This window comes from Polistes canadensis, unplaced genomic scaffold (genome assembly GCF_001313835.1).
Source record: "Polistes canadensis isolate GaletaPanama2010 unplaced genomic scaffold, ASM131383v1 scaffold_248, whole genome shotgun sequence".
NCBI lineage: Eukaryota > Metazoa > Arthropoda > Insecta > Hymenoptera > Vespidae > Polistes > Polistes canadensis.
The window spans coordinates 53,084-78,866 of NW_014569795.1; the positions used below are offsets into that span (position 1 = coordinate 53,084).

Sequence of the window (25,783 nt, forward strand, 5' to 3'; positions counted from 1 at the left end):
ATATATATAATATATGCATTTAAATATATATAATACAATGTACGATATATATATAAATAAATAAATATATATAACGTACATAGAGTATGTAAATGTATATGTAAGAAAGAATTTTCATATTCTTTTTCTTCTTTTTTTTTTTTTTTTCTCTTCCCATATTTAAATAGTAATGAAGAATAACTTAGAGAATTTTTCGTAGATAAAATACGTGTGTGTGTGTGTGTTATCATTAATATAATTAATTAATTAATTAATACTCAGTATCTCTCTTGGAAAAAATCTGACACTATTTTACGTATCATCGTGTTAGATAATAATCATGAACAATTTTTCATGATTTTATTTCTTTTCTTTTCTTTTCTTTACGTGATAGATCGAGATTATTAAACTAACATTAGTCGGTCCCCAAATAATCCTGAAGTAGGATCCACAGGATTTTATAAATCATTGGAATTATTGATTATTATTCCTCCACAGCCAGCTGGAACTGTTCCTGACCTAATTGAACAAACCCAAATTATTGGGATCAGATCGTGAATTTGATTTGATGATTAATACTTTTATATATGCGGGATATTATTTTAGATTTTAATAATAATTTTATATGTATATGATAAAATGTAACAAAATGTAAGAAAATAATCATTTCGGTTTTAAAATTAAATCGAAAATTTCTAAAGGATTAGAATTGCATCCGTAACTGAACTAGGAGACAATTAGTAAGAGATTACAGTTAAGCGTAGAATAATCTTTTTGGTAGTTAGATAAGGGGTTGTTAAAATTAACAGAAACGTACGTACGTACGTACGTACACACACATATAGAGAGAGCACATAGATGAGGACAGATTTAGCAAATGTAGTAACATAATCCCGCATATAAAGAGTATTATAAGATGGGATTTAAATGTGATCCCCTCGCTTACTTTGCAAGTATGCTGCAAGTTCACGATCCTCAGCTAACAAAGCTAATTGCCTAGGTGTTTGACCGTGTCTATCCTTCACCGTTAAATTTGCACCACCTGCTACTAGCATACAACAAATCGAACGTTTCTTGTATTGCGCTGCTTTGTGCAAAGCCGTTTGACCCCTGGAAAAAAATTACAAGAACAAAAAAAGAAGAAGAAGAAAAAAGAAAAACAAAAAATACATCCACGAAATATTAATCAATAATAAATCATTTCTCGTTTAATCCCACCCCCCTTTATTCCCATTTCGTTATGGAATAGAAATTCTACATCTGTTCGCACGAGATTCCCCCATATATTATAAATTCGTTCGTATCGTTGATAATTCAAAAATATATATTCAATAATGAATGGGAACAAAAAATATATGAATGAATTAATGACGTACTTGTCGTTGTCAGCAATGTCAAGAATCGTTGGGGGTGCACTGGCAATAAGATATCTGACGATATTCTTATGACCATATCTCGAAGCCAAATGCAAAGCAGTTTGTCCAGTAGTGTCGATTGATAAAAGTGAATATCCTTTGTTATGTAGTTCCTTTAGGGCAGACAAATCACCGATTTTAGCTGCCTTCAAAATCCCATCCGAGGTCTTCTCAAGTAGACCGGTACTGAAAGTATGAACCTCGGAACTCAACCCGAAAAGTCTATCCCTTGGACTGGAAAAAAGTAAAATCGGACAACATTTCATATTTACACGTTTCGTCAAATAATTCAGCGTAGATAAAAAAGAAAAATATATTTACCTGATAAATGTATGGGAAGTTTGATCAGCTGATGATCTATTTACGTTGGATTCTGTAATTGATTTCGACGAGTTACCATCATGTTTAGAAGTTGTTTGTTTCCTCTCGTCGCCATTTTCTTTTATTTCTTCCTTGGTCTTCTTACGTGTTCCTACATTAACAGATTTCTGCGATTGGTTGTCCACCTCTTTGCCCAAGTTACAAGTGTTAACACTTGCTGTTGCTGCTGGTGGTGGTGGTGGTGGTGGTGATGATGACAGTTGTTCACTTTCAGATTGAGAATTGGCTTCGGCATTGATCGAAGATACTTGTTGTTGTTGTTGTTGTTGCTGACCAGTTGGTTGTTCATTATCTTGTTGAACTTTAATCGAATTGGGAAGTTCTGATTCTCGTTGAATTTTCGGCAGATGATTTGTTTCTTCTTCTCGTTTTGCCGAGGGTTGATCACTCGTTGATGGGGGGCCTGCTTTTGTCATGGCTGGCTTTTCTCTTGGACGTTCTTCGCTATATCACACGTTCTTTCTATTAATCTAATGATAGGACATCATTACCATCGAATTGTCGTTAGATTATCGACGAGAACAACAGCAAGAAAAACAGATAATACAATATATATAAAATAGAATTTTTATAATGGCGTATAATTATTGTCAGGCGTGCATTTGTAATTGTCATTGTTTCTTTTCTTTTTTTTGGGGAGGTCTATATCAACGTAACATTTAACACAGGAATGCAATTGTGATATTTTATGACATTTGATGAATAAATTCGCGAAATCCCAAATAAAATTGATGAACATTTTGAATTTACCTAGGCGAAGGATGAGCCGTCTCGGGTTCCTGACAAGCTCTTGTTATTTCGGTATCTACAGTTGGCACACCTTGACCAGGACTACTTTCTTCAAGAATGTAAACAACTTCGGCTGCAACGTCGGTAACGTAATGCAATTGTTCTTGGGCACGATCGATCCTAAAGAATCTTTCGGCTGTGCAGGCTGTGTTGTGCACGCGATCATGCAATCCAATGGAATTACGATGTAACACACAAGAAATAAACGTAGTTTTTTTCAACAAATTTAAATGTTTCAAACAATTCGATAAATATTACTTACAATCTAAGAAACAACACGTATCCATGTTATAATTCTTCGCTAAAATATTTCTCAATGATACCAAATCAGTGGTGGCATCCAAATCCAATGGTTCGGGTATCAACAACTTAGCTGCCTTTTTTAATCTATCCTTGTCGTGATAATATGTTTCGTAATCTGACATTTTGATCCTCATCACGGGTAAATTGAGTCTCTCCAATTTGGCCACGTCGGGTTGCGATTGGCCAGTGTTTCTTCTTTTAGCAAGCATCGTTGCTTTGTTTAACAGACTCATATTTATGATCGATGGTAATAATCTACAAGCTTCTCCGTCGACCTTGAGAAAAGAAGAAGAAGAAGAAAAAAAAAACCGAAGTCAAGATTGATGATAAATTTTAAACGATCTGATACCTAATCATCCCTATCTTAGATAATTTAATCGCAAGATTTTTCTACCAAAATCGGTAGATAGATAATTAATTGATAAACAAAATGGGGATGTTTCTCAAAATGTAATCGAGATTGTTTGAAAACAAACAAAATTCTACCTGCATCGGAATGGTCCTCGTAGTAACGAGCTTGGCTTTGCTGCATTGTGCAATGCAAGTACCATGACCACCAGCTTGCAATAATGGTAATTGATAAGTCGTTAGACCAACTATTTCGATCAAACCATCTTCGGTGGAAGGTTCCTTCGTTGTACTACCGGCACACCATGGATGGGTTCCACCACCATAAGATGCGATATTCAAAAATACTATTGCGTGTACACGGTGTTCCTTCAACTTCGACGTTAAATCTTGACCGTCGCATTCCAAGCTCACAAATTCCGACAAATCCTTCCATTTTCTTCTGACCAAATCTTTACCACCCATTTGTCCGTAAAACATTTTGTTTCTCAATCTCGAATTGAATTTCTCTGGGTGTGCCTCTGTTCAGAGAGATTAACAGAGTGAGAGAGAGAGAGAGAGAGAGAGAGAGAAATAAAAAGAGGTGAGGGTTTGCGGTTAACACACATATATATATGTATACACACATATAGAATAAGTTATTCCTTGTTACTAAAGTTCACTACTACTATATATGCAACAGTGTACGCGTTTGCGGTTATTGCGGTTTATAACTTGAGGGTAAATGTATCTAGAAACGCGTTTAGACATTATTCCCATATGTGACGGGATTAAAAACACCCGACAACTATCGCTAGAATCATTTTATTCGTAACTCGACTAATATGATTATTAATTAACGATATTATTAACGAATTAACACGTGTGTCCCGCGTTAATGAATATAATATATTTATAGAATTTCAATTGAGATATATACTGCGTACAATACACGTTATTCATCGTGTCGATAAATAATATATAAATTTGTAAAATTACCTCGTGCCTCGTGAAATTCTAACGCAATGTGGGCGTCAACGCCAAGGGAAAAATAATTATTGACAACGTTCAATGGAAGATTTTCTTTTGCCTTTCCACTTTCATCGTCGTTCTGAATATCCGGATTCCTTTCTACAACCAATTGCCATCTGTCCAATAAAGTGGTCTCACTTTCCCCGATGCTGGTTAATATTTTGCCGATTGGTTCGTCCGTGTAACCACCACCCCAACCAAGTGCCCGTGCCAAATCGTTTCCTGTACCAAGTGGAAGAACACCCACTGCAGGTGGCGAGGGTGCACCAATTTGATCCAATACTGAGAGAACCCAACCGACCGTACCGTCACCCCCGCAGGCTAATACTCGTAAATTTGGTACTCTCTTAAATAATTCCAATCTAAATAACAGATAATTCAGTTCAACTAAAGTATTCGTTTGCAAGAGGATAATAAAGTTCTAATTACTTTCAAATCAAATGGTTTTGTCGAGAATGAACAACACTTGCAAAGAATTGTTAATACATTTCAATTAGAAACTTCAATAATTTTTTTCATTGCAATACTAATAATATCAAAAATATACTATGGATAATTTTTTGTTATTGTTGCAATATTGTTTTAGCAAAAGTTGTTTATAATTCGATTAAATCTTTGAGTTGCCTTCTCCTTGATAGTAGACCACAGGGTTATGCATACATGTAACACGTGTTGCCTATCGTCAAGGGGCAGACGACACACCAGTTTCCCTATCTACGACGAAGTACGACGTGTTGCTAACCTCCAGGCACATTAATTAATATTCGTATGAATGAAATTATACGAGAAGAATTGGTTAAATATTAAATAAATTCAAACCACTTTTGTTTATTAAATTAAACTCCGCTCTCGGGTTAAATATAGGGACGATATTAATTTTCATTTTGTTGTTCGTTTTTCCTTTTTTTTTTTCTTTTTTATCGTAGAATGTTTAATTGAAAAGAAAAGAAAATAATATGTATATGAATAAATATAAAGGAGGGGATAGAAAAATGATTGAGAAACGATAAAACAAAGTTGCGCGTTACAATTCGTAAGCAATATATTATACTTTGTTTCGTTATATTTTGCAAATAATAATAATAATAATAATAATAATAATAATAATAATAATAATCGATCTCGAGCGCGTACGGGTGGGGTAATTGTTATAGATAAAATTAAATTGACGTGTAATTAATATTCGCAAAAATCAGATACACGAATCGAGGCATGATAAATAAACGAATTGTAATTGTATTAAGAAATAAAATATTCTTACCCCATTCTTGGTCCACCTTGAGTCAGATCAAAAACCTGTCGTGGATTTAATAACCATTGAAATTTCTGCAACAATTTGGCACCCTGATTTCCTCCTGATTTTGGATTGATGAAAACTAGAACTGGCCTAACGGTTGCCGTTGGAATTGGTTTGACTACCCAAAATTTGCTTTGATCTTCCTTCTGTTGTTGCTGTTGTTGTTCCTTTTCCTTTTCCTTGTCTCTGGATTTTCTACGAGTCGTCGATGAAGTAGACGGACCTGTACCACTTTTCCTTCTTTTCGGTGACTTTCTCAAACTACTTTTGAAACTTCCCCTTCTTGGTAATTTAACGATCCAAGATGGCGGAACAATGATTGAAGAATGCGAACCCAATTCGCAATTCTCACCGATCTTGTCTACGTTGAAGCATGCTTCCTTGTTGTGATAAGCGGCTTTGCACCAACTACAGTTAACCGCGACTATTTCCTTAGAGGTAAAACTCAATTTAGATTGAAAGCTCTTACTGCAATTGGCGCATTTGCCTTTTTGCGAACGTCTGTGCACCCAATGATGATTCGTCGTAGTTTGTTCGCGATATTGTCTAACCCCAACGTCGCGAAAACTCGTCTTGCAGCCAAAATTTAAACTCGGTGCGCATACCGCGTGGACGACTACCCGACAGGCCGAACACTTCATCCGTTGTCCATGTTTCTGCAACAGTTCATTCCACTTTTTGTTTGTTTTTTCTTTTTCTTTTTCTTAAGTTCAGAATTTATCATAATTACAACGTTATTAACGATACTTTTACGAGTAAATCAAATCCAAATGTAAATAGAAACATTTAAATTGTCACAAAGTAAAATTGTTTTTAAAATGAGAAAACTTTATAATCGATATATTATTTCCTAGTTACTTTTTCTACAATTTTTTTTAAATATATATATAATCGAATATAATAATACTTTTAACGAGAGATAATCCTTAATGAAAGTTTGTTTTTTTTTTTTACAACCTGTTAAAGAAAATAGGAGTGGAAAGAAGGGTGTTGTTAAGGGGGATGAAATAGGCTGAAGTTTCGATCGTATTCTTGATATCGATTTTAAAGGAGACTCGTGTAATTAGTCGAGCCTGATTAGTCTCTCGAAATGACCTATTACTACTAGTCGTTTCATTATACATGGATGAAATGCTCCCTCCCCCTTCCCCCTCATTCTCCATCAATCCCCTTTGTTGATCACTCTAACATAGAATAATTAAAAACAATTCGAAGATAAATTATCTTAAATGTGATCTCTCGTCATCTTCGTCTCGATTTTCTATTCCTTTTTTCTTTTTTTTTTTATTTCTTTTTATAATAAATAAAAGTGGTTGCATTCTGATGAGACGAGAATGGTGCTGACAAAATTCTTGGAAAGATATTTCAAATATTCATACATACGTATTTACTTTATATAATATATATATATATATATTTATAATATATACATTGGACACTTCAAAGAGGAAAGGATGCTACTTGAAAATTGTGACAATTTTAGTTGGAAATGCGGTCGAGTGGACAACGAGCGGTTTTATATTTTTTTTCTTTTTCTTTTTTTCTTCTTCTTCTTCTTCAACTAAAGGGTCAAGGTTATCTCAAGAGAAGAAACGCCTATATCGTCATCGTCGTCTAATTTTTACGACGTTACACCCTATATATTTGAAGTACATAAATTCTTCCTGAATTATAATATCTTGGAATTTGTCCATCACTCCCCCTTCTTCCTCCCTACCCTTAAAGAAATTGTCTATCGATAGAATTTTTTTGATTAAAATCATTCGCTATATTATTCCATGATGAAATGTGAAAGTTTGTTTGTTTTTTTTTTCACCTTTTCTTTTTAATTTGATTTTTTAGTCAATCATTTGTTCATCTTAAAATCATCGAATAAATGGAAAAGATTTTCAAAGGATTTTTTTTCTCCAATATTTTACAACGAAGAATATAAATTTCTTTTTTCCCCTTTTTCCTTTTTTTTCTGTCTATCTACCTATCTATCTCTCTCTCTTTGTCATCTATTCTCTAGATAGTTTATTGAAACGTGGCAGCAAGTTACGTGATGACATTACTCGATGAACACAAACGACGATCGGGTAAAGAGAAGCGTACGACTTCAATTATGTTTTCCTAGCTGATTCATTAACGTTAGAACATCGAACGTGCAAACGAGTTTTTAATAGCTAAAGTCTTTCCCCATATAACCTTTCTATATATTTATATAAACTTGTGAAAGGAAAACGAAGATAATAAAAGAATATGAAGAAATTACTTAGGTAATTATAATAGATATTATATAAAAAATCTAATATTGTGTGATCACGAATAATATTATTATTTGAACACAAAAATAAAATATATATATATATATGGTTTCTCTATATAATATTGAAATATATTATTTATAAAATAAAATGTGTGAATGATGAAAAAAAATATGCTTACCGAGCAATCGTTGACGTAACAAAAGTCACCAGAGGCAGCAGTAGGTACCCAAAAATGTTCACCATTGAATGCACTACCACCCCAATCAGGGGTTGATCGTAGCTCACGTTGACCACCACTCGAGGCACCCTCTTCTCTTCCTCTGAAAACCACAATACACTTTGTTCCTGAGTGTGTCATATTCCTCTTAACCCTTACTTCAATTCTCTACTTCCTTTTATCGTATATTTTTCACAGTCAAACACAAATATTTATTTATTTATTATTATCATCATCATCATCATCATCACATTGATTTATTAATTATAATTCAATCGCGCGAGTGAAAATAATTCGGTGCAAATTATTAATTGCACAATTGCACGAGAAAAAAAAACAAAATTTTTATTCTTTCTTTTTTTTTTTTTTKTAATAAAAATTAAATGTTTCGCGGACACAAAATAATCTTAGGAACATTGTAATTGGCATATTAACGTAATCGATTGTTAATATAATCCTCCATAACATTTTCACGAAGGATATTAAAAAGATATTGCAAACGTTTATAATTTTTATCGTAGAAGCCAGTTTAAAAGCAACGACGAGACAACGAGAAGTATGCAATTAGCTTTCGTATTAAAAAAAAAATAAAGAGAAAGAGAGATAAAGATAGAGATGAAGAAAAGAAAAGAAAAGAAAATTGTTTGGCCGATTAATCGTGCAAAAAAAACATTTCACAAAAGCCATAATATATATTATCCCAATTCCTATAGTAAATTTTAATCAGAATCATATTTTCCATTCACAGTTATATATTTGATTATATAAATATCATTTTTATATGTTTTAATTGTTTCAACATCAAAGAGATATAGGAACACACGCACACGCACACACATACAAGTAAAAAAAGGAAAATTACAAGAAGCAACAAGGAAAGAAAATACTCGAGATAAATTACATCACTTTCTTTTCTACTTTTTTCTTATCATTATTATTATTATTATTATTATTACTATTATTTCTATTATTCCTCTTTTGGTTTTTTTCCTCTCTCTCTCTCTCTCTCTCTTTTTTCCTTTTCTTTTCTTTTATTTTCTTGAGTCCTGGGGGGTAAGTTGACTCGTTGAAAGGATCCAATATCGGATTGCAGGATCTCCCCGTAGTACGGTAACATAAAGAATTTACGGATGCTTGAAATTTCCGAGCTTGGTTGTCGTGGTAACGCCATAAGAGAGAGAAAGAGAGAGAGAGAGAGAGACTAATATGTAATTTTAATCATCAAACATTATTTATATATATATATATATATATCTTTCCTTAGAAGGAAATAGATGATCAATTTTATCTTGGTCATTCGTTACAATGATTTTTTTTTAATAAGAATAATTATCTCGTGTTGTGTTTGGTAATTATTATTAGACGAATATATTGTTAAATAGTTTTTCTCTTTTTTCTTTTTTTATAAACGAATAAATTATTATCTTTAACAATAATTATTGGAAATCATTTACTCATCTCTTTTTTTCTTTATATTTTTCTATATCGTTTTTTTCGTTACACCTTGTACACGTGATAATATTTCAATTATTGTTAATAATTGTTTAAATTCATTTCTCCTCTCTCTTTCTCTCTCTCTCTCTCTTTTTCTCTGTTTATTTAGAAGACTTTTAGTTGAACAAATCGCACCAGTATTATTCTTTCAAATACTTTTAAAACGTTTTACTCTGTTTCCAAAACTTTCACAACGTTCCTTTTAAAAATGTATAAAAATCTTCTCTTCGAGAACACACACACACACACATACACACACACTTTCTTACTAAAAGAAAAAGAAAAAGAAAAAGAAAAAGAGAAAGAGAGTTAACAAGCTGTGGTAACATCAACGAGCATTGAATTTTTCCTACTTTTTCTTCCACTTTACGTAAAGAGTTTTTGAAAGACTATGTTGCTCTGTAGTAAAACAGAGAGAAAAATAGGCTAAGGGAATAGGGATTTAGTTGGGTAGAGGAATTGTGAGAGAGTTAGAATAGGGTGGAAGAGATCCGGGTATAGAGGGGGGAGAAAAAGGGGTTGGGGGGAGGTTGGTTGGGCAAAGGTGATAGAGTTGTGTGTTGTACCTGAAGCTTTTCGTGTTTCGTAAAAGTTTCAAATGAAATTCGGAATGGGTTGGTAAAGAGAAGAGTCCTTCCTTTCCTACCACACAGACCCACCCCCGCGTCCCATACCCTTTCCAACCCCCTGTGCGTAGAATTGGATGTTTAATAATGAATGCCAAGCGAGCCTCTGAAAAATTCACGAGTTATACTACCAGGAAGGGCCAGGGGCACGGGGACGAGGAAGGGGATGGTGTATACGAAGGAATGTGTTGCGTGGTCCCTGTAACCCCATCCCCCAAACACCACCTACTCTCATGCTCCCTACGTCGACCCAATGAATTTCATTCTCTTGATTGCTTTCCTAAGAATTTCCTCCCCCTTTCCTTCATTTTTTATTATTTCCAGTATTTTGTTAATTATCCTTATGATTATTCATTTTAATTTGTAATTTATTGTTTTTTTTGTTCATTTTTTCTTACTATCATGTGTTGTTGTTACAGAAAGAGAAAGAGAACGGACAACAAAATTGTTTGGATTTATTTAATAATATTTAAATAATTGTATATATTTATAATGATTTAATTTTTCAATAGAAAAAAGTGATGGTAAGCTAAAGGAAAGATAAAAGTTTGGAATTTACGTTTCTGGTATTTCTTTTCGTAAGTTTTTATTTTTGTTCATCGATTTGGAAAAAAGAAAAGAGAGAATTTTCTTGAAAAATTTTGGGTTCGGTAAATCGTTAGAAAAATGCAAGAGAAAAGTGCAACGTTTTGAGTGAAGTCAGAGATGTATATCGTCGTATCCGGTCTCTCGACACTTTTTCGATACGGTTAAACATTTTTCCGATAATCGAGCGCACGTGTACCAGTTTGAAGAACGTATCGAAAGAAAAATAAGGAATGATAGATAGATAGATAGATAAATAGATTAATGGGGATAAATAGATAAAAATTGGTGACGTGTAAAGGAAGAAAAATATAAAAGGAAAGTATTTAGGAAAAGAAGAAATAACAAAAAAGAAAAAGAAAGCTAGAAATGTAACGCTTGTTTTTATTTGCCGAATAAAAATATAAAAAAAGAACGGAGAGATAAGGAAGGAAGATAAATAAATAAAATAAAGATACGAACGGTGAAGAAAAATATAAAAATGAAAGAAAGTATAAAAAGTTATAGGGGGGTGGTGAATGGGGGGTGGTGGCCTATCTTTAACAAATTTAATCGAATCTTTTCGAAATGGGAAAGATTTGAAGTTTCCTTTTCAAAAGATTCCATATCTAAAAGTCGAATGCTATAGTTTATCTTTCCCATTGCATATGATTTTTTTTTCTTTTTCATACGATGAAAAATTCATTCCCATTACGAGATGTAATTCTTTTTATTTTTTTTGTTCTTGTAAATTTTGTTTAAACTTTTCTCATAATATTGCTGACACAAGTACCATTTTTGCATAAGAATTGAATAAAACAATTGTTACGAATCCGAAGTTTTAGATTTACGATGAGGTTTAGTATCGGTGGAAATATAAATTGTTTTATTACTAGAACACAAACAAACTATAGAACAATAGGTAAGAACGATAAATGTTAAATATATTTTGTATTTTTGTTTCTTTTCGTATAAAAAATTGATTACTTTTTTCGAACAAATTGCAATTAATTTTTACGACAATTGCACAAATGCAATTTAAATATTTAAATGTATATTCTTGATTCATTTTATATAATAATTTTATGTTTATCATTTTTATTTTCCCCGAACACACTAAAAAACATATTATTATTATTATTATTATTATTTATATGATTTAAAGTACGCCCGTAGAAATAATTACTTTTTTTATGGGAATCAACGAGGTGTCCCGAACAGAAAAGAATAGGTGAAGTGTAAGGGGGTGTTAGGAGGTGTTAGGGGATAGTGAATCGGATCGATAAAGCTCGTTAATTGAATGCCGATGAACAAGCGAGAAAAAAAAAAGATTAACGATATGCATTTTCGATTGGACGATCCAACTGTTAACTATTTTTTTCTTTCTCTCTCTCTCTCTCTCTTTACATTCAACCCTTTACATATTATTAAAAAAAAAAAAAAAAAAACCAAAGAAAAATAAAGTATACATTTATATTCTATAGACAAATATTTTGTTGTTCAATAATATATATATTATATTATACTTTTTCTTGTATCTTTTTTCAACGATACCAAATTTCATTGACAAACCATAAGTTGTTATTATTCAAATCGTAAAAATATAATATGTTGTTTGTTGTATATGCAATTTAAAGAAAGAATATTAAAACGCGTTTCACATTGAATTATTAAATATTCCGATTGGAATATGAAATATTTAAACAAAACTTTATTACACGATAGTAGTAGACAGTTAACTCGATAAATTTTAACGCGTTTTTGTAATTTGTTTTACGTATTAATCCCGTAATTTACTTTTACAATCATTCAAATGGAAATTAACGTGATCTATGTGAGATGATGAACTAAAAATTCGAATGTTCCTCGTTGTTAAATGAAAATAATCAAAAGAGAAAAATTCATTCGAAACGGGGGGGGCGGGAATGAGAGGACTTTTTTTTTAATGAAATTTATGCACGGTCAGAATCGAAATAAGAATTTTTTTTTTTTTTTTTACAACTAACCCATAAAAAGTTTGTTGGAATAGGAAAGAGAGAGAAAAAATTTCGAAAGAAGTAATACGCGAAGGAACATGATGATGATCATCTATGCCGAGATGAAAATAAAATTTCGAATTATTCCATGTTGGATAAAATAATCGAACAAAAAAAAAAAAAAAAAAAAAAAAGAATTTAATCGAATGGAATATGTAAAAATTTTTCCGATCAAAATTTGTGCACGTCAGAATCATATTACGAATTTTACAACTAAACCCGTAAGTTTGTATTACGATCATCGTTATAGAGAACAAAAAAACAAGAAGAAGAAGAAGAAGGAAACAAAAAATTGCAAAAGAAATAACACGCGAACGTGATCTTTCTCTCTTTTTTTCTATCTCTCTCTTTCTCTAGAATATGAAAATATTCGAATTGGATAAAATAATCAAAAACTTGATCGGAAAGGTAAAAAAGTGAAAAAAAAAGAAAAAAAAAAAAGGAAAAAAAAACAAGAAAGTAGTAGAATTTTCCACAAACTTTCTGCATGTCAAGAAACGTATATGGAATTTTATAGCCAAACCATGAGTTACCTATCTCTACCTTTTTACGATCATATAAATTTAATAAAGAAAAATATATACAAATATAATAAAATATAATAAAATAAAAAAAGATAAGACAAAGGAATGTTTTTAAGAAAAAAAAATAATACGCGAAATATATCGTAGATTTTCATTGGATCTAATAAAACAAAAAGAAGGAAAAAACAAGGGGTAGAAAATATAGATGAAGCAATACGTTTAGAACCAATCGTATGGGTGACCATAAAGTTTCTCCTGTCACTCCGTTCGTTTCTTATGGCTCCTACCATATCCCTTTTTTTTTGCCGTGTAGTAAAATATGTAACAGATTTTTTTCTACTCTCTCTCTTTCTCTCTCACGCACGTACTAACCCCCATTCCACCCTTTCTCTCCCTCTCTTTCCATTTTCTCAAAAAAATAAAAGAATAAAAAACAGAGAAAAGGGCTCGACAAGTAATGCGACGTGGAGTGCGTTGAGAAAGAAAAAAAGATTAAAAAAAAAAGAAATAAAAAGAGAGAGAGAGACAATGAGTGAGGGTGAGAGAGAGAGAGAGAGAAAAGAAAAAAAAAGAGAAGACACCAAGGGGTTGATAAGAGCCTCGTGGTATGTCTCATTACTTTGAAAAGTCAAATCAATGAATGGAATGGAAAAGAAAAAAAAATTAAAACAAAAAAAAAGAAAAGAAAAAAATCCTGCTCACATGACATTAATCATTTTCATTCCATAATTTTGAACGTGTAATAATACTCAAACTTGTGTATTTTAATGAAATCCCAATGCACCATGCACGTTAGAATGCATCTAGAATTTTTCTAAATGATTAATTATGTTAGATCATACAAATTTCGTTGTTTTGTTTTATTATTTAATTTCTCGTTGACGTTTCGATTCAAACCAATATATATATATATATAATTATTTGAATTGGTAATTGAAAATAATGTTGGAATTTGTATATGCATAATTAATATTAGGACATTTTATATATAAAATATTTTCTTGTTTGTTTGTATATTTTATATATAAGAAAATATTCATAGAAAAACAATCTAATGTTTTATACGAATTCGAACATATTAATATTATTAAATATAACCCATAGAACACAAATTCCAACGTTATTCTTGTAGAGTATACCAGTAATTAATTAATTAATTAAACAAAACAAAAGACAAAAAATAAAAGAATAAAAAACTTTCAGGATAGATGATGAAAGAGTTAGAATAGCAAACAACAATACCATCGTCATCAACAACAACACCTATATATATATAAAAAGAAAAAACAACAAGGAAAAACACTATACGACAAAGATACGCACAGAGAGAGAGAACAAACCTCCCACGAAAGAATATATCAAGTTAAAGGGAGAGAGAAAAGTAGAAGTAAAAAAATAAAAAAAAAGAAAAGAAAAGAAGAAGAAAGGATAGGAAAGAAAAATCAACAACATCGAGATAGAATGAAGAGACTTGTCCCATTCGGCAGACGTACCCACCCTCTTGTAGGTCTAGGCTCGTTTCCAGGTAGCAAAGCAGTGTACCGAGTTTGTACTTCAGTTGGTAGAACGATGTCAACGCTCTTCGATCTGATGTTTTGTTGGGGTACATCAAGCGAATGACAATCCTCGCTGTTGTTATTTTTATTATTGTTAAAACATGAATCTACGGATGCGGCACGATCCCTTTTAAGTTCAGGCACGGTTAGAAATATTTCTCTTACTACGAGTTTATCTTTGGCACCATTATTATCAACGACAATCAATGATTTCTTCCTATGATCCTCGATATTATTCTGATCCGATTCTTTTTCGATTTCATCGTCGTCCTCGCGAGAACCTGACGGGGACGAGGGTAAATCGGGGGGACAAGAAGTCAATGCCTCTTGCCGTGACAATTTTGGAAATGCGATTGACCTTCTGCGAGGTAAATCGGGACAAAGTTCAGGCTTCAATTCGGATATGCTGCTACTGCTACTGGTGTTTATGCTGCTACTAGCAATGGTATTACTCGCAGAAGGATTAAGGATTAACTCGTTTGTAATTATGGTAGACGATGACGGAGATGATGACGGTAATATTGAATCAGATTTATCTGTGGTACAACATGCGGTAAAAGTAACTCTGATCTCGGGACTACCGTCACGTTTCGATTCCAATTTGAAATCAAGTTCATCGTCGGTTGGAAGATATTGTTCGTCTTGTTCCTCGTCGGGAACATCCTCGACGTCATCCTCGATGTCATCGTCTTCGTCATCCTCATCCTCATCCTCGTCGTCGTTGTCATCGTTGTCAGAATAATCGTAATCGTCGTCCCTAGACGAGGAAGCTGTTGTCGTAGCAGTAGTAGTAGTAGTTTCATCGTCATCTCTGCTAAGAAAGAGACTTTTGTATTCCTCGACGCAAGCACAATGATAACAACCGGAAACCTGTATAGTCGGGGGAGTGTTCACCCTTCGAATTGCACCCAATGACCTTTGGGACGGTGGCAAACCAACGTTCCTTTCGTAAACGTCGAAGCTCTTGGAACGTTGACCGGTTTGCAATGGGGGTACTCTCAACGTAGAAAATCTTCTTCCCCTTCCCGATGAATCCTGCGATCGCGCTGGTGAACAGGACGAAGAAGAGGACGAAGTATTTCTCGGTGATCTCGATGCTTCCCCGTATGCCGGGGAACAGGCACCACCACCCCCGCCCCCGACATTTGTCGAACAAGAAGAATCCTCTTGACGTTGAGCTTCCAATTGGATCTCGTCGAAGGAAGCCGATCTCACCTGTTTCGGCACTTCCAGGCTCGATTGCGATTTCATTTCTGCGCCCGTAGGTGTGCGCGACCTTTTGAAGGTCGAACGAAATCTCTGCATTATCACTTGGCAGCTATCTCCCCAATGAGGATAATTCCTCCTCCAGTTTAGTTCTTAATTCGTATGGTAACAATTTGATCGAATCCGACCAATAACTTTTTCCTTCTTCTTCTTCTTCTTCTTTTTCTCGGTGGTCTTCCTTATGGTGGCGGTGGTAGTTTTGGTGGTGGGGATGAGGGTGTTGTTCTTGGTTTGGTCTCGTCCTTATCCTTTTCCCTTCCACCTCCTCCTGCCCTTCTTCTTCTTCTTCACTGACACGCTTTTCGCCAAGCTGCCTAAGCAGCAGGCGTTTAGCCTGCTCAGTGTTGAAGAGGTCAATGACCTCGGTGCACCTCACCGACGACGAGGTCGTCGTCTCGAGCTGCCCTCGATCGCACCCTTCCTCCACCGTGAACTTAGCTGCCGATCTGCAGCCCATCCTAAGTCTCTTCCCTGATACCTACCTACCCTCAGCTTCCTCCTCCTCCTCCTCCACCACCACCTCCACCTCCTTCTCCTCCTTCTCCTTCTCCTCTTCCTCTTCCTTTTCCTTTTCCTCCTCTTCTTTCCTCACTTTCCAACACTCCTCCAACCACCACTACGAAGTACACACCAGCTGATCGTTACGATTTCAACCCTAATCGTCGTCCAGCAAACATCTCACCGATAAATCTCTCTGCTTTTTTAATCTTCTTCGACGATTTTTCATACCGATTAATCACTTTTGAAATTTCTTCTTCTTGTTTTTTTTCTTTCTTTCTTTCTTTCTTTTCTTTAAATCAAATACATCGGACAAATTAAATCGTTCAATTCTAGTCAATTGAGATACGTCCCACCAGCGTTGGTATCTTATTTCACTCGTATTCGTTTAATTCGATCGAACGTGTTAGAGTTTATTTTTTTTTTTATTTTTTTTTTATATATATAGATCTCACTTAACTTTGTCTTTGATACACTGTGTTTGTTCGTCGCGATTGTCCAGCAGGAGGGTATTTTTTTTTTTTTTTTTTTTTTTTTTTTTTTTAGTTTCGTTTCACTCGTACTTTATTGTTAATTAAAAAGTAATACCTCTCTCCTGTGTACACACCGACGTTTCGTCAAATTAATTCGAAAATTCTTTTTCCTCTTCCTCTTTCTCCCGTTCCTCTTCTTCTTCTTCTTCTTCATTAACAGGTTCTATTTTTATTTGATCAACACGTATTTTAGAAATTTAATACTATTATAAATATAAAGTGAAAACGGTCATTGAGCGTTAACGATCAACGACGAGAATAAAGCAAACATTAAACTCGTGGTTCTTTAACACCGCATTGAGATAACCACTATCAACACGTTGATCACAAGGCTAGGAAAATATTTCTACGTGTGCATGTGTGTATATGTGTGTATGTGTGTGTGCATACGTGTAAGATTATCAGAAAGAACGTAGCGGTTTAGCTTGTTATCATCAGCGTTCGTTTTTAGAACACGTGACAATTTTTCTCTTTCGAAACATATTTTCAAATATATAACTTAACACTCGAACAAAATTATTTTCTGAATTGTATTTTCATATTGTTTATCCATATTTTGTATACCTCGTTTCAATCGACAACAAATTTACCCCCTTTTTTCTTTTACAAATAATAATAAATAATAGATTTTCAATTCGCGACGCGAAATCAACACTCGTATCAAATCAACGAAAAAAACCCAATCATATTTTTTCTCCTGACAAAAAACGAATGACGATTACAGAAAAAAAACAACGATCACATTGATCGATTTTAAAACAAAAAAAAGAACCTTCAAAGTATTATTCACCACAATTAATGTCCCCTCGTTGCAAAGAATCAAACGCGAATATATAACATGTTCAGTGGAAAATAAAAATTGAATCCAACAAAAAACCAAACCAAAACAAACGTATTACTTTCATAGATCCAACATGAAAAATTCTTCTATACACTGGCCAAACCAACCAACTGGTTAACCAACTAATCACATTTGTCAGATACCATACCGGTTAGGTACGTTTCAGTTAAGTGTGTGTATCGGTAATCACGTAGATGGGGAATGAGAGTATGAGAGAATGAGTGGACGACCGATAGACAGATAGACAGACCGGCTTGATCTAATCGTTAATAGCACCAGCACCAGAACCAGAACCAGAATCAGCACCAACAGCAACAACAGCAGCAGTTTAGTGCTGCTGGTAGCTGTTTTAATCAAAGCACCCTCCTAAACCGGCCTAACACGCGCGTGCGAAAAAGAAACGATTGGCTGCCAGTAAAGGATAGACAAATAGAAGTGAGATAGACAGATAGATAGGATAGGGATTTGGTAGTGGGGAGGGGGATGAGAAAAAGGGAAGGTGTTTGGTAGATAAAAAGAAAGAAAGAAATAAAAAAGAAAAAGAAAAGTAGAAAGAAGGAATAGATCCCTGAACTTATTTAGGTGTGTCTGTCTCAAATCTATCTATCTATCTATCTATCTATCCATGTGTGTATAGTGTGTTGAATATTAGTATTAGTTAAAAGGTGAAATAGATAGAAGAAAATAGGAACGTGCCGTGACAGGTTAGAACTCTGTGCTCGGACTAGTGACCAGGGCTCAGCAATGCCGGTTGCTTTGGAACTTACTCTCTCTCTCTCTCTCTCTCTCTCTCTCTATACTCTGTTAGGGGTGACTAAAGTGAGACAGAGAGAGATATATATATAGGAGAGAAAGAGAGGGAGCAAGTGAGGTGAATGAGGATTGGGTGAGGAAAATAGTTGGAGGGAGAGAGAAAGAGAAATAACGACAGTGTACCTCTCACTCCCACTACTTCTATTCCTCGGTCAGACATGCGCCCTTTTATCATTCCATCTACCCACCCCCACTACCACCACCACCACCACCACCCCTCTACCACTCTCTCTGTCTCTGTCTCTTATTCGCTCGCTTTTACCTTTATCCTCTTTGTGTACGACATACGTGCATGGCTCTATGTACACTTGTACGTGTGCACTCTTTCATATTAACGTTGTATGTATGTATTCAATATATACTAATACTTGCGAACTATTTTACCGAGTTTTCGTATGGGTGTTCTCTCTATGGGGGGTGGTATATAGTATTCTTGTTCTATATATATATTATATTTGTTACTTTGTTAGTGTAGATACACATTTGATAGACTAATACAAATATATTATATTATTCTAACACATAGGTATATATCTATCCTATGTGTTTATATACGTGATTTCTATATGTACTATAAATGTATATATATATGTGTGTGTGTGTGTAATTTATATTGGTGTGTATTTAATATACTAATACTTATATGCACTTAGTAGTTGTCTCTCTCTCTCTCTGCGTGTAGTCGGACTATACTACTAATACTAATATCGTTTCTCTACACCTGTAATCACGTATCGGTGTGTGTTAAGAGTTCAGGAGGGATTGAGAGTTTGGATGCTGAGGGTTTTGGGAGTTCGAGGGTTGGTTTGGGAGAGGTTGGGTTGAAGGGGAGAGACCTCATGTGTACTTCGGGGGGTTTTTTTTTTCTCTCTTGCTTATACGTGTACAAGTATGTATGTGTGTATTACATTGTCGTGTTAGGCAAGGGCAAACACGTGCGAATTTTTTCTTTCTTTCTTTCTTTCTTTCTTATTCTTCTTCTTCTTCCACCGATTTTATTATACGAAGCAACCACCCTCTCTTTCTTCCTTATCCATCCATTTCTTTCTTTTTCTCTTTTCTTCTATTTCTTGTTGTTAGTTTTTTTTTTATCTACCTGTCGTATCTCCGCTTAAGGGATGTAGAGAATCGTCCGAGATAAAAGATACCTCTCTCATTCATCTTATCTTTTCTTAAGATATATTCTTTACCCCCTAGTTTCTCTTATTTTCTTCTTCTTCTTCTTCTTTTCTTATATATTCGTATATGTGCGTGCGTGCGTGTTTATTTTTTGCTTTTCTTTAATCTCTCTCTTTGTATTTTTTTTTTTTTTTTTTTAGGTATATCAGATGAGTTAGAAATATTTGCGAAGAAAAAGAAAAAAAAAAAGAAGAAGTATGGAAAAATGGGGATGGTGGATTTAAAAGAGGAATGAATCGACGAAAAGACAAAGAAGGGGGTGGGATGGGGTGGTGAAGACAAGGGGTATAAAGAGTAAGTGGGAAAATCGACGTTCCACGTTTCTTATTGAGAACGATAGAGGAACTGGTTGGAAAAGGAAATGCAGCTGCAACTGCAGAAAGAGAAAGAGAGAGAGAGAGAAAACCTTTCAAGTGGGTTTAAAGTTCCCTTTTTTAATCTCCGACACGGGTGCATAGTGGATGATATCGTTTCTTGCGAATGATCCTCCAAAGTATAGAAAAATATAGGAAAATCATAGAAAATGTGAGAGAATGGGGGCCGCCACTGTGATATCCTTCGAAAATATAAAATAAAATAGAAAAAGGATAGTAATTTCCTATACTTTACTTAAAATTTCATTTCTTTCTCTCTCTCTCTCTCTCTCTCTCTATATATATATATATATATATATATATTTTATTTATTCTCTTAACTTTGTAAAAATATCGTATAAAATTAAATTAAATTAACCGAATGTGAGAGAGATGCAACGCGTATAGCAAATCTTCCAAATTCATTGTGCATTCTTGATTAAATAATAAAAGAAAGTGAGAGAGAGAGAGAGAGAGAGAGAGAGAGAGAGAGAGAGAGAGAGAGAGAAAGAGATAAAACGCGAAAATAAAATTAAACAAAAAACAAAAAAAAAGAAACAAGAAAAATACGAAGAAACTTATTACTGTATGCATCACTCTCTCTAACTTTTATCTCTCTCTCTCTCTCTCTCTCTCTTTTTCTCCATTTCTGCAGCGTTTATTTTTTAATTGTTTTTCCGACCACTTTTATAATTTTTAATTATTTTTCATTCTTTTACATATATATATATATATTTTGTGTGTCTTTAAAATATATAAAAGAGTTATCGTAAAAATTAATTAATACATTTCAACGATAATCTTTCGCGTTTATATTTATTATTATTTTTCGTATATTGTTTTTTTAATCCGTATTGGTAATATTTTTTATAATTTTTTTTTTTTTTTTTTTGTAAAAATATCGCGAAAATGAATTATTAATAATAATAATAATAATAATTCGTGTTATTAGGTGAACGACGTGCGATGAAAATCGTCCTTTGAAATTCGCGATGAATGGAAGAGAGATCAAAAAATAATGTAAGAGAGAGATAGAGATAGAGATAGAGATAGATAGATAAATAGATTGAACGTGAAGATAAAATAGAAAGAGGGAAGCTTATTTTTATACGCCACTTAAAATCTTATCTTTTTTTTTTTTTTCCTCTTTCTATCTCTCTCTCTCTCATACACATACACGCAGACAAATTCTTTTTATCTATTTTTTTGCAGCTTTATTTTCTTTTATCTCCCCATTCTTGTTTTCTTCCTCTTTTCGCGCTCGAATTTTTGTATGTAGAGAATATATCCTAAAAACGGATTAATAATCTTTACCGAAACGACCCAGTGACGTTATCTTTCTCTCTCAATTTCTTTCAATTTAATTTACTTTATCTACCACCGTGTGAAAATGAAGTCTTCTATATTATTTGTTCCCTATTTTTGTTTGTTTGTTTGTTTGTTGCAAAATATCGCAAAAGATAGAATTATCATTTAATTCTAATTACTTGCAATTTGTAGAAAATTTATATTTAATTATACAACGTTGTCATTTTATCTTTAATTTATTTTCTTACTTATTATTTTTGTTTTATTATTTCAATGATTATTATAAAACGAATCACATAAACTTTCCATCAGTCCTACCTATATTCACGTTCGTTATATATCATACAATTTAGTTTCTTCGTTTAATCATTATTCCCATGAATTTATTTGATTTTTTCTTATTTTTACCTATTCATTTGATTTCACATAATATCATCGAAAAAGAAAAAAAAGAAAAAAAAAAAGGAAACTATGGGAAAACTAAACGAGTAAGTATAATAAGTATGGAAGGAACTGAGCAACCAACCAACCAACGAACCAACCAACCAACCAACCAACGAACAAACAAACAAACAAACAAACAAACGAGCAAACAAGTAGGTAAGAAATTTCAAGAAAAGACGAGGAAAAACCGTTCTTGCGAATATAAATTCAGGTTACTTTAGAAAGCTCTTTTCCTACGCGTTGCGTTACTCTCGATATCGATTACTATTTTGCTTGACTTTCACATAAACGACAACCCCCTAACAACCCCTTTCGTCCACCCACCCCTATTCCACCCTCCCCAGCCCCTTCATCCATTTTCTCATCTACTTTCCCTTCCTTCTCTTCGTACGTATAATCATCTCACCCCCATACACCTTCCCCCTTCTTTCTTCATGTACACATAAACATTTATATATATATATGTATACACATTTCTATTTATATATATATTCGTTTTCTTTACATATACATTCACACATATACACAAACATGTCTATTAGATCATTAAATATGAAACGTCTGATTACTCGGATTATTTTCACCTCGAAATCAGACGTTTCATACTTAATAACCTAATACATAAACTTCTTCTATCTTTTTTGTACTCTATTTCGGGTCCCCTTTTTATTTCATTAATTTTTTTCTAAACAGACAAATGTTCTCTTTTATCTTCCTTATAGCAGCGTGCGTGCGTGCGTGCGTGAATGAGTGTGTGTGTCTTTGTCCTTTGATAATTTAATAGGAATATTCATTAGGCAACTAAAATCATTTATCATCTTATCTAAGATAATTAGACTTTCTAATATAGTCTAACATACTGACTGACATTATCGATTTCTTGTATATAAACCAACTCCTCTTTGTATACGGGGTGTCTTGCAAAAATTTCAACCAATATTATATTACGCATTTGAATTAATTCGTGTTAAAACACATGCGTCGGGACAATACTTTCTTTTTTTTTATTTAAAAATATATTAACGTTCTCGTAAATTCGCGAACAAAACGCGTAGCCAAAAGTGTGCACTTTAATTTCATATAAATTTCATTAAAATCTATTTACTTTTAGTATAAAAAATATTTGCCGAAACTTTTCAAAGAAATTGCAACGATGCACAATTTACAGCATTGCATTCTCTGACATTTTCTAAACCATTGCAGATTGTTTTATAACTCAAAAAGATACTCTGCGCGTAAACAAAAGAGTGTACTTTAATTTAATATAAGCTTCATTAAAATCTATTCACTTTTAGTATAAAAAATATTTACTAAAACTTTTCTAAGAAATTGCAATGATGCACAATTTACACCATTGCATTCTCTGACATTTTCTAAACCATTGCAGATTGTTTTATAACTCAAAAAGATATTCTGCGCGTAAATAAAAGAGTGTACTTTAATTTAATATAAGTTTCATTAAAATCTATTCACTTTTACTATAAAAAATATTTACCGAAACTTTTCAAAGAAATTGCAAAGATGCACAATTTACAGCATTGCAATCTGATATTGTGTGGTCATATTATGGCTGCGTGTGTCTGTGCTGAGAATGTATTCTTTTCAACGTTGTTTAAATAGTAATTTGATATTCTATGGAATATCAAAGTATTATGTTCGTTGCCTAAGAAAAACTGGAAGAATTTTTCAATTTTCGACTTCGTCAGAAGACTCTTTGCTTTTCTAGTAATGCCGAGGAATTACTAGTAATGACTGATTTCCGGCTTTGACGGTAACATATTTATATATATATATATATCCAATCATACAAAGGGAACAATTTTTCATATGATTTTTTTATTTTAAAACATTTGTTGATTTATTTGAATTAGTTGTAAGTATAATACTCAAGTATATGTTTGATTTCAAATTTTGTGGGCACCTTATATAATACTACCAATCTATCTATCTATCTATCTATCTATCCATCTATCTGTGTATATACGTAGATATGCATTTATGTATATTTATGCGAAAATATACAAGAAGAACGGCACAGATGTTTGTTTTAAAGAACCAAAACGTTTTTCATGCTAGACAGTATTTTCCTCTTTTATTATAAACAAAATTAAATCTTCTTCTTCTTCTTCTTCTTAGTTTCTCTTGGCGAAACAAGTTTGTTAGCTTTCTGAATGAACCCTTCTTTGAGAATTTCGAATTTGTATTGAGAAAAAATATGAATTGATTTTAGTTTTATTATAAATCGGTGGAAAACGCACGTTCGTTTAGAAAATTTTGTTTTTCTTTCTTACTGGTTGGTTCTTCTTTTTTCTTTTTTTTAAAAGTCATATCGTTTACGTAGATTATTCGGTTAGACTATCATCTATCATCTTTCTGTTAATCTCTCGTTGGGAAAAAAGCTGCCACGAACAGTAACGCGCAGTCACCTATTTTCGAAGATGAAACAAATCATTTTTATCTTGAAAGAGAGAGAGAGTCAGAGAGACTCGTTCAATCAATGATAACAAGAGATTAATTGTTAAAAGAGTAGAGAAGAATGCATTCTACGTTTTGAAAAGAAAAAAGAAACAAATAAAAACAAAATTCAAAGTTGATGTAATCAATTTTAAAGAAACATTTTCCAATGGAAAAATAATGAACGCATTGAAAGTTTAAAAAATATGTAATTTACCATAATGAACCATAAGTCATTCTTCATGTCTACACGCTATAATAAATAATTATTATTCCAATTATTTTTTTTGTTACACACAACATATTGATATATAGAAAAGATACAATATATTTTGTATACGTAATAAATAGAAAAATGAAGGAAAGTAGTAGTCGAAGTTTTTTTATTTCGCGGTTATCGGTCGGTGGCTTTTCAAATATTCTAAAAACTTTGTCTACGATGTTATGATTATTTGAAAAAAAAAAGAAAAAATATAACGAAATGAAATGAAATAGAAAAAAAAAAAAGTTAGCTCGAGTTCGTATCGAAAGTTTCGAAACTATTCGAATAGTAGAAAACTTTTATTTCGATATTAGGATTATTTTTATAACGGGAAATCACTTTTTTCTGTATTTTTTTTTTTTTTTTTTTTTAAAGAAAAAGTTTTAATCTTCTTTTTCTCTTTCTCTCTCACACACACACAGATACACTGCGTATAAACGAGTTTTATTTAATGTCTATAGGGAAAGTAAGAAAAGTTGAAGGGTTTCGTCAAATGGTCTATTACATGATTGCTATCTTACGAGTCGTAGAGTTCTAACCAGGTTTTACTAGTTCATAGAAACCAATTTGCAAATTACCAAGTTTCAATAGGATCATTTTTGTTAGAATTTTGTTCGAGGGAAATAGAGAGAGATATATATACACATACTATAGAATCAATCAAATACAGATATTACAAATTATACATTTTAATTATATGAATTAATATAATAATATATAAATATATACATTTGTGTATAATGCTTGCAAATTATACAAAAAATAAAATATAATATTATAGATTTAGTTTTCTATAATGTGTCAAAAAAATATATTTATAATTAATTTTCACACATATATATAGAGAAAAATGATTTTATCGTGGATACGAAAAATTGTTGTAATAAAATCGTTGATTAAATAATATGTGAAAAAGAAAGACTACAGGTGTAATGGAAAATTTCTATAGATATCAGGAAACGTGAGAAATCGTTCTGTACGTTTGATAAAATTGATTAGCATTCTCAACTATGGCAGTTGACTGATAGCATTGGTTAATTGTT

The 25,783-nt window shown here is 32.8% G+C and overlaps 1 protein-coding gene across 1 annotated transcript; it reads right to left on the reverse strand.

Moving 5' to 3' along the window:
• Positions 1-351: 351 nt before the first annotated feature.
• LOC106790579 (eye-specific diacylglycerol kinase) lies at positions 352-18,657 on the reverse strand. The gene is made up of 11 exons (XM_014755588.1): positions 14,731-18,657; positions 7,951-8,092; positions 5,488-6,179; positions 4,194-4,588; positions 3,354-3,736; positions 2,827-3,142; positions 2,526-2,709; positions 1,716-2,219; positions 1,356-1,628; positions 926-1,089; positions 352-498 (listed from the first exon to the last, which is right to left on the reverse strand). Exons 1-11 carry the CDS (start codon positions 16,092-16,094, stop codon positions 464-466), a joined length of 4,452 nt encoding a protein of 1,483 aa, XP_014611074.1. The 5' UTR covers positions 16,095-18,657; the 3' UTR covers positions 352-463.
• Positions 18,658-25,783: the final 7,126 nt, after the last annotated feature.

Bases quoted from the DNA above. Each gene is read 5' to 3' on its own strand.
- LOC106790579 (XM_014755588.1), bottom strand. From the start codon at position 16,094: ATGCAGAGATTTCGTTCGACCTTCAAAAGGTCGCGCACACCTACGGGC. The intron at 8,093-14,730 runs GTGGGTACGTCT...TGTGGTTTTCAG, and splicing joins GAGCCTAGACCTACAAGAGG to AGGAAGAGAAGAGGGTGCCT. The intron at 4,589-5,487 runs GTAAGAATATTT...TCTGTTATTTAG, and splicing joins CAAGGTGGACCAAGAATGGG to ATTGGAATTATTTAAGAGAG.